General features: G+C 38.0%; 1 protein-coding gene across 1 annotated transcript; it reads left to right on the top strand.

Moving 5' to 3' along the window:
- LOC131417465 (keratin-associated protein 4-9-like) lies at nt 1-363 on the top strand. Its single transcript, XM_058560932.1, has one exon. The coding sequence runs from the start codon at nt 1-3 to the stop codon at nt 361-363; it is 363 nt and encodes a 120-aa protein (XP_058416915.1).
- The last annotated feature ends 9,819 nt before the right edge of the window (nt 364-10,182 follow it).

Raw genomic sequence — 10,182 nt, 5'->3', positions numbered from 1 at the left:
ATGGTCAGCTCCTGTTGTGGCTCCGTCTGTTCTGACCAGGGCTGTGGCCAAGGCCTCTGCCAGGAGACCTGCTGCCGCCCCAGCTGCTACCATACCACCTGCTGTAGGACCACCTGCTGCCGCCCCAGCTGCAGTGTGCCCAGCTGCTGCAGGCCCCAGTGCTGCCCGTCTGTGTGCTGCCAGCCCACCTGCTGCCAGCCCACATGCTGCCACCCCAGCTGCAGTGTGTCTAGCTGCTGCCGCCCCTCCTGCTGCCTCCGCCCAGTCTGTGGCCGGGTCTCCTGCCACATCACTTGCTATCGCCCTAGTTGTGTCATCTCCACCTGCCCCCGCCCTGTGTGCTGCCCCTCCTCTTGCTGCTGAGCCCCCTGCCCCGTGACCACCGTCTCCGTTTACTCAAGTCTTCACAGATGTAGATCCTCCTTTTGTGTTGACCATTAGGACACACAGAGTCTGGTTGATGTCATTCAACGGGTTGGGCCTCGTGATTCCAAGGAGCCCACCACCATCCCACTGACTGTGTGAGCACATTCTGGTTCATTTTAAACTTTCTCCTTTGCTATATTTTCCTTTCAATATTGGCACCAAATATGAATTAATTTGCAATCCACCAGCTAAGAAACTGTACCAATCCTCTAAAGTTCTCATTCTTCCTTATCACTTTGGGGCTGTAGATTACCCTTCCATCAAGATGGACACGATCTGCAGCCCCTGCGTGGCGCTGATTTGACACCCGCAGACCTGGGGGTCCAGGTACACCTTGTATTTTCTCCTGGAGTGAATACCTTGTGTTTTGTTGCTTCTGTGCTTTCTAATAAACTTTCCTGCACAGAAGAATTCATTGGCATCATTCCCTATTGTGTTCATGATCAATAACTTAGTAACTAGGCAATTATATTTTACATGAAGACACAAGAATAACTTACGTTGAAATCACTTGGAAAATAAATGTTATATCAAGTATAGGTAATTTAAGATATCAGAACAAAAGTGGTACGTGTGTGTATGTGTATGTGCACATGTATGTACGTATGTGTCTTAATATCCTAAATTAGGACAGATTTAACTCATGTTTTTAGCTCTTCATTAAAACACATTACGTTATTCACAATAGCCAAGACTTGGAAGCAACCTAAGTGCCCATCAAGGGACGAATGGATAAAGAAGCTGTGGTATATATACACAATGGAATACTACTCAGCCATAAGAAACAATGAAATCCAGCCATTTGTGACAACATGGATGGACATTGAGGGTATAATGCAAAGTGAAATAAGTCAGAGGGAGAAGGTCAAATACCGTATGATTTCCTTCATTAAGTAGTAGATAATAACAACAATAAACAAACACATAGGGACAGAGATTGGATTGGTGGTTACCAGAGGGGAAGGGGGGAGGGAGGAGGGTGAAAGGGATAATTCGGTACATGTGTGTGGTGATGGGTTGTAATTAGTATTTTGGTGGTGAACATGATGTAATCTATGCAGAAATAGAAGTACAATGATGTACACCTGAAATTTTTACAATGTCATAAACCAATGTTACTGCAATAAACAAAAAATTGAAGATGAAAAAAAAATTAAAAAAAAAAAAAACAAACACATTACATCCTTAACACATTACACTCCTTAAAACCGTTGGCCCTATTTTGGAGAAAAGGTTAAACCAAAATTCTAAGTGCATGCCAGTGAAAGAAGGAAAATCTCTTGTAAAGAATTTAATATACTCAATTCATTTCACACAAGAAACAACGTTTCAGAATTTATAATCACAAAGTGAGTTATATTTCCCATTGAGTTCTGCTGAGAAGAAATGCATATTTCATTGTACTTTTTCTAACCACTTTATTAAGGAATGAATGATATGTAAATAGCTATACATATTTAATGACTAGAACTTGATGAGCTATATTTCCTTGCATTTTTAAGGAATTATGCCTCCTCTGGATGGTGTGGTATGTTTCTGAGAGTAGTCTCTCAGGGTTTTCCTAATTCAGACCTCTCCTCACTTAACATTCTAACATATATTGACCCTGGGAGGCTGGAAATTCAGAACTCATTTTCTCTTTTCAAGGATTTTTAATTGGCATTAATTTGTGGTGTTCAGTAGTTCTCAGCTGGGGTGCACATCAGAGTTATACTCTCCAGGAGTGGTGCCAGCATTTGAATTTGAAAATATACTACAAGAGATTATGACATGGCCCTTGCTAGGAACCTCTGCTCTTGATCTTTCTTACTTGCAATGAGATTAGCCAATTACCAGGCTCTGAAAAATGTCCTAAACTACTGAACTGATCAGGTTTAAGATTATTTGTTCAGACACCACTAGTCTGCTTCTTGTTTCCTCAGACGTCTTTAGAGAAATGTTGCCAAGATGTTAACCATAGAGATATGACACCTTCCTGTAACGATATAATTCCCTTATTACACAACTCATTTGGAATCTGCCTTAGCTAATTTGAATCAAGACCAAATACAGTAAGAGGAAATATTCTCTAAATTTGACAAAGGAGAGTTAGGAGTATTGTCATGATCTCACAAGTTCTGAAATCATGGGGGAACTTGTAGATTATAATACTGGGGGTTGTACATATCCAAAATTTTTCTGTTCAGATTGGAAGAAGAAAGCTTATATTTTATTTTATCTTATTTTATCTGTGACATTGGAACAGTTTAGTATTATGAGTTCATACTTAAAGTCATGCTTTGGAATCAAGTTTTGAGATTCCCTGTTCTAACGTATTCCCATTCCATCAGTCAATAAACCCAATGTAGAAGAAAGGTTATAATGAGAAACTTAAAATTAATAATAAAGTATTTTTTTAATTTTAATAAAATTAATTATATAAATACAATAAAAATAAATAAATGAAAAGTTTGATAAAATCAATTATGTAAACACAATAAAGCACTAATAAAATAGAAGTCTGGCAAAACTGATCAAAGAGAGAGAGAAGAGTGAGAAATAATGTCATGTTTGAGAAGGAGAATAATCAGCTACCAAGAGAGTAGAGATTTTCAAAAACAAATTAGAACATTATGTGGAAGTTTATAACCATATGTTTGAAAATTATGATTAAATTGACTTTTAGAAAAATATAAATTAGCAAAATTAATTCCATAAGGTAAACAAAACATAAATGTACCAATAACTATTAAAGAAACTAAATCTATAATCCACAATCTACCTTCCATATATATTGATATTAAAAATACCACCTATATTGATTTAGGGGTACGCTTACTAAACATTAAATGAAGTTCTCTCTCATTCACACCAAGAAAAAGAATAGAAAAAAGGAAAAGCTTCCCAAGTCGTTTTTATCGGGCTTGTATAACCATAATATCAAAACCAGACAAGAACAGTGTGATAAAGGAAAATTATCAGCCTATAGTATTGGAGATCATAGATGCAAAAATCCAATAAACATTTGGGGCTGGCCCAGTGGCGTAGTGGTTAAGTTTGCATGCTCCAGTTCTGCAGCCCGGGCTTCGCAGGTTCGGATCCCAGACGCGGACCAACGCATCGCTTGTCAAGCCATGCTGTGGCGGCATCCCTTATAAAGTAGAGAAAGATGGGCATGGATGTTAGGCCAGGGCCAATCTTCTTCAGCAAGAAGAGGAGGATTAGCAACAGATGTTAGCTCAGGGCTAATCTTCCTCACACACATACACACACACACAAATCCAATAAACATCAGTAAGTGAAATTTAGCAATATGTAAAAGGAATAACACATTATAACCAACTAAAGTTTGTCCTAGAAACTCAGAAATGCTTCAAAATTAGAAAATATTTAAATGAACTTTATGATACATTAAAAGAGAAAAACTACATGATCAGAACAATAATTCAGTAATATATAATAGCTGTATTAGTCAGGGTTCTCCAGAGAAACAGAACCAACGTGAGATACAGATATAGATGCACACACACACACACACACAGATTTATTATAAGGAATTGGCTCACACGATGATGGAAGCCAAGGAGTCCCAAGATTTGCAATCAGGAAGCTGGAGACCCAGGAGAGCCAATGGTGTAGTTCCAGTCCAAAAACCAGCAGGCTCAAGACCCAAGAAGAGCTTGTTTCAGTTCGAGTCTGAAGGCAAGAAAAGACTGATGTCAAAGCAGTCAGGCAGGAGGAGTTCCATCTTACTCAGCCTTTTTGATCTATTCAGAATCTTCAATTGACTAGATGAGCTCTACCCACATTAAAGAGGGCCATCTGCTTTACTCAGTCTAGAGATTCAAACTTTCATTTCATCCAGAAACACTCTCACAGACACATTCAGAATAAAATTCAACCAAATGTCTGGAGACGCTATGGCTCAGTCAAGTTGACATATAAAATTAACCCTCACAATAGCCATTCACTATTTTAAAAACTCTAAGTAAACTAGGACTAAAAGAGAATCATTTTATTTATAAATGCTGTTTATCAAAACTTCACAGCAAGCGTAATAGTTAATAAACTTTAGATGTATTCCCATTAAAGTCAAGATAAGACAAGGATGACTAATATCACTTGTATGATTCATTGTTGCATTTAAAGTCCTAGCCAATGCAATCTGATAAGAAAAAAGTTATAGAAACAGTTATAGAAAAAAAAAACAAAAAGTGTTGATGTTTGTAGACAATACTATTGTTAACATAGGAAATCCAAGAAAATCTACAGACAAACCTGTGCTAAAAAGAGAGTTTAGAAGAGCCACTATATGGAATATTAACAAACAAAAAACCAATAACATTCTTATAACCTGCAATAGTCAATTAAAAATTCTAATGTAATAGAAAGGAAAATCTCACTCATAATAGGTACAAATATTATAAATTTCTTCAAAGTAAGTCTAACCAAATTGTGCCATATTTATAAAGAAAAGCTCAAAGCGTTCTTAGGAAATCTTACATAAATGAAGAGTTAATGTCATGTTTATTATTGGGAAGATTTAATATTGTTAATATGTGAATTCTTCCTAGTTGAATCAATAAATTCAGTGCCATTCTGATCCAAATTCCAAGGAGATTTTTTTTAACAGAATGTGATGAACTGTTTCTAAAATGCACGGAAAAGAGAATGTCCAAGATTAGCCAAAGGAATGTTGAGAAAGGTAAGTAGAAGAGATTTTTCCCATCAGACATTGAAATTTATTATGAAGCTACAGCATTTGAGGCAGAGTGATATTGGTGGGGTAATGCACAAATAGATCAGTGAAATATGATAGGGAGCCCTGAAAGAGACTCCACTTATATGGAACCTTAGAATTTATGAAAGGAGACATTACAAACAGTGAAAAGATTATAGAAAATTGAATAAATTACATTGGGCATGGCATTCAATATTGAAAAAAATCAGTTCCCTCTTACCATGTTCAAAAAAATCCAAATGGATCAAATAGCTACACATTAAATAAGAACGTTAAAACTATTAAAAGAATATATAAAACCTTTTGACTTCAGTGTAGTAAGGGTACCTTAAGACACAAAAAAGCAAAATCGTAAAGAAAAAGATTGATAAATTTGATTTCAATAAAATTTAAAATGTTTGTAATACCCTGTGATAAATTGGAAGGAGATTTTCGTGGCATATAAAACAGATAAATTAATATTATCCATAATATATAAAGAATTCTTAAAATTCAGGCCAAAAAATGTAAATGGGCAAAGTATACAAAAGACAATTTACAAAGGAGGAAACCGAAAGGGCCAATACGTTTATGAAAATGTGTTTAACCTCACTAGTAAACAGGATTCTCATTAAAACAATAATGAAACGAATCCACATCTAGTCAGCAGGCAAAAATTTAAGACTGATGAAACCAAATATTGGTGAAGATATGAAGAAAAAAGATATCTCATTTATGGCTGATATCAGTGTAAGTTGGTATATCTGTTGTTATGGGTTGAATTGTGTCTCCTCAAAATTCATATGTTGAAGTCCCGAGTACCTCAGAATGTTGACCTTATTTGGAGATATGGTCCTCACAGAGGTGATCAAGTTAAACTGGGGTCATTAAGGTGAGCCCTAATCCAATATGACTGTTGTCCTTATAAAAAGGGGAAATTTGGGGCTAGCCCAGTGGCGTAGTGGTTAAGTTCACGTGCGCCACTTCAGTGGCCCAGGGTTCGCAGGCTCAGATCCTGGGAGCAGACTTATGCACTGCTCATCAAGCCATGCTGTGGCAGGCATCTCACATATAAAGTAGAGGAAGATGGGCACAGATGTTAGCTCAGGGCCAATCTTCCTTAGCGAAAAGAGGAGGCTTGGCAACAGATGTTAGCTCAGGGCTAATCTTGCTCACAAAAAAAAAAAAAGGGGGTGTGGGTGGAATTTTAGACAGACATGCACACAGGAAGCTGCAGCACCAGTTCACAGACTGAACATTCTGGTCCGGGGGTCCTTCTTCATTCTGGCACTTGAGGATTTTTATTTTCTTTATTTTAAGCTAAAAATTTATTATTTTAAAAATTGTATCCAGAATTCCTAAATATATGATGTCAAAGGGGGATTTCATGTTAACTTAGTATTACGACATGATGACAAGAAAAAGCGCCCCCTTAAAGCTTGAGAGGGTAATTTCAGGACAAATGGCATACAAAAAGCATTTGTGTGGTGGCTTACTCTGTATTGCTGAAGTCTCTCAATCAATTTTTCCCGAGAGAAAATTTCACCTGTTAGTCATTGGAATAATCTGTACTTATAGTAGGCAATGAAATACAATTTCTAATGAAATATTTGATTAAATCAATGGCCACTTTCCTAAAATCAGTGCTATCCCCAGGAGATTTTTTTTTTTTTTTGAATACCAAATCTAACATAAACTAATAGGAGGTTGACAACGTGAATTTCTTGTAGAGGAATCAAGCAGTCCGTGTTTAATCAATAACATTTCTTGGTCGACCAGGAAGAGAAGGAGAAAGAGGGGTAAAAGTCATGCAGGTGAATGGAGACCCAGTGGACATAATCGAATTTGACTTTCTAAAAGTCTTTGTCCAAGCTTCAGAACAACGTGGCTTAGCGGTTAAGTGCGCGCGCTCTGCTGCTGGCGGCCCGGGTTCGGATCCTGGGTGGGCACCAACGCACTGCTTCTCTGGCCACGATGAGGCCACATCCCGCATACAGCAACTAGAAGGCTGTGCAACTATGACATACAACTATCTACTGGGGCTTTGGGGGGAAAAATAAAATAAATAAAAAATAAATAAAATAATTGATTCACCACTCTGATAGACTAGATCATTCTTCATTAATATTTATTCTCTCCCCCTCCCACCCTTCTGGGAGAAGTATCCTCTCTCTCTCTCCCCACTCCGTGACTGGGACTTCACCTTGTGACTTGTTTTGGACGATGGGATATGAGAGGATGCGACCAAGCAAAGACTTGAAATGTGTTCGCATGATTGGGGTTACACCCTTGTGCTTGTGTCATGAGAAATAGGGTTGCCAGCTAAAATATACTCATTAAATTTGAATTTCTGATCAACAACAAATAAATTTTTAATGTTAAGTATGCCCTGTGCATACTCAGACATACTTATACTAAAGATTTATTTATTGTTGCTCTGACATTCAAATTTAACTGAGAATCTGTATTTTTATTTGATAAATCTGGCAACTCTAATTTGGAAGAAGTCCCAAACGAACCCATAGCCAGAACCCAGGACCAGCCTTAATCAGTCAAAATCCAAGTGACCTGCAGAAATGTGACCAAGAAATACATACTTGTTATTGTATGCTGTAAGAGTTTGTGGTTGCTTGTTATGCAGCAATAGCTGACTAAGTCAACTGTGGTGACAATGAGAAACTAGCTTAATACAACAGACAGTGCGAAAAGATAAGCAGATAGTTTTCTATAAAGAAAATAAAAACAGGAGAATGCCCAAGTGTTTGTGCTGGGTTGGTTTTATTTTAATAAACTTTCTGGAGAATATAGGGTAATAAATCCGTGGGTTTACAGAAAAAACTAAGCTCTTATGTGTCGTAAAAAGTGACACTATTCATGTAAAATTGGAGGAAAATCCCATTCGTTTTTTTAAGCACATTTGTTAAAGCACAAGCTTAAGGGTAGGACATGCTGGGGTTGAATCCAAACTCTGTTATTTAAGAGCCATGTGACCTCGGGCAAATTAGTTACCCTCAGATTCAGATTCCTCACCCATAAAGTGGAGATAATAATCCTTAACCCAGTTGATTATGATGAAGATTAATCAGATAAGATAGGTAAAGTAGCTATTATAGTTCCTGGAACATATCAAATCCTCAATAAATGGTAACTTAAAGTTTTTACATAGTAGGAAGAAGAAATGGCAGCTAATATCTAGCATCAACAAAAAGACACAATACATCCAGAGGGAACTATTATAAACTGTTTTGAGAGGACAATGAGTGTAAGCTTCCAGTAAGAGCCTAGTCAGAAAAGAAAATAAGACTCTTTGTAAAACTATGATACCAGACGTTAGTTCAAAGGACTGTTGAGGCCAAAAATGTCCACAGAACATTGGTCATAACCAAACAGGCTATTTGTATACAAATCAGAAAACATTATCTTTATACCAAATTATAATATACTTTTCCTAGAATAATGCGTGAAAAAATCAACTAACATTATAAAAGGAGCCAAGAGGGAATCTTGGCCTGAGAAATATAGCGAATGAATTTGGTATAAGTCACATCCATGATATCTTCCATGGTATCGTCAAAGCAAAAGTGGAACTAATTCCCCCATGACGACAAGAAAAAGCGCCCCCTTAAAGCTTGAGAGGGTAATTTCAGGACAAATGGCATACAAAAAGCATTTGTGTGGTGGCTTACAAGCTCTCGTCCCTCCTTTTTTCATGTAGGGCAGTAGGGTTGACTGGACAGGATTCTTTTTCTTTTTTTTTTTTTCAAATCTAAAGGAAAGTGTAGATTTACTTCACAAGTAAGAAATGAATTCATGGAACTCATCATAAAAGGTAATGTATAGGGTGAAGTTACAATAAACAACAAGAAAAGGATTTAGACAAGTGTGTATCTCACAGCACCACGATGAGTTACCAAGGGAAACCAGACTACACCTTGAGACTGACATCAGGGAAACGAGCCGGCCCCCCATAAGTCCACCTCGGTTGATCCTCAGTGGGAAGCCTCTGTGCTGGTGCACACCTGATCCAGCATGGAAGTCCTGAGGCCCCCTCGGATTATTTGTCATTGGGGTACAACATTTCCCTAATTCTCTGCTGGTATCACTTGTAATGATACTACATTAAGACTTGAGATCCTCTCTGTCCTGTCTGAAGACTCTGGTCTACTGAGGCTGATACACATAAAACTCACAGAGGCTGCTCACTGAGGATTGAAGACACCTGGACCCCAGACCTCATTCTGTGACCTCACGTGTGGCTGTGGTGAACACACACAACCCCTCCTGTAAAATGAGGGGACAGGTCTATATATCCCCTGCAGTCCCTTCCCAGATTCCCCACATGCAGTGACTAATCCCAAATAAATTATGAAGATAAAAATTGCAGTGGATCCTTGATGAGGGCTTTACAGTCAAGGCTGAAGTTGAGTTTGGGTTGGAAGGATGAGGAGGTCATTCCAGGTGAATGAGGAGACATCAACAACGAGGAAACGACAGCATAGGCCCTCTTGGGGGACAGTGACTAAACCAGGGTGGCAGGGATCCAAGTACCATGTGGTTCCTTCTCATACGAAAATCCACAAACTTGTCTTTCAGTGAGTCTTGGAAGGAGACATCTGGGCAGCGTGGCTGTTGGTCTGCACTGGAGTGCTGCTATTAACCTGTCGCTGTCATGAGCATGGGCGTAAACAAGGCAAGTCACTGTTTGGTGGTAATTACGAGAATCTTTGAAGTCAAGGAACAAAATGCTAACTTCAGGTCCAAAGGGCACAGTGATTAGATACTATTCTAATTTAGAAAACACATTCTTTTCCTTTTATGAGTTAACAATATTTCAAAGAGAAATTCATCAGAATCCAATCCAATGTCTAAATTTGGTTAGAATAAACACTAGGAGAAAACGAATATTTTTGGTGTGAGTGCGTGGATATGTATGAGGCGAAGGATTACCAAAAACAGCATTAGTCAAGGCTAAAATCCTCACTTAATTGGTCAGAAGATTAACAAGGAAATGACCGTGTGTCCTGGGGGTCATCAGCACCGGGCCAGGGTATATAAAG

Source organism: Diceros bicornis, chromosome 18 (assembly GCF_020826845.1).
Source record: "Diceros bicornis minor isolate mBicDic1 chromosome 18, mDicBic1.mat.cur, whole genome shotgun sequence".
In the NCBI taxonomy this organism is placed as follows: domain Eukaryota; kingdom Metazoa; phylum Chordata; class Mammalia; order Perissodactyla; family Rhinocerotidae; genus Diceros; species Diceros bicornis.
The sequence above is the reverse complement of the archived record's forward strand: the minus strand, read 5'-3'. Positions and strand labels throughout refer to the sequence as shown.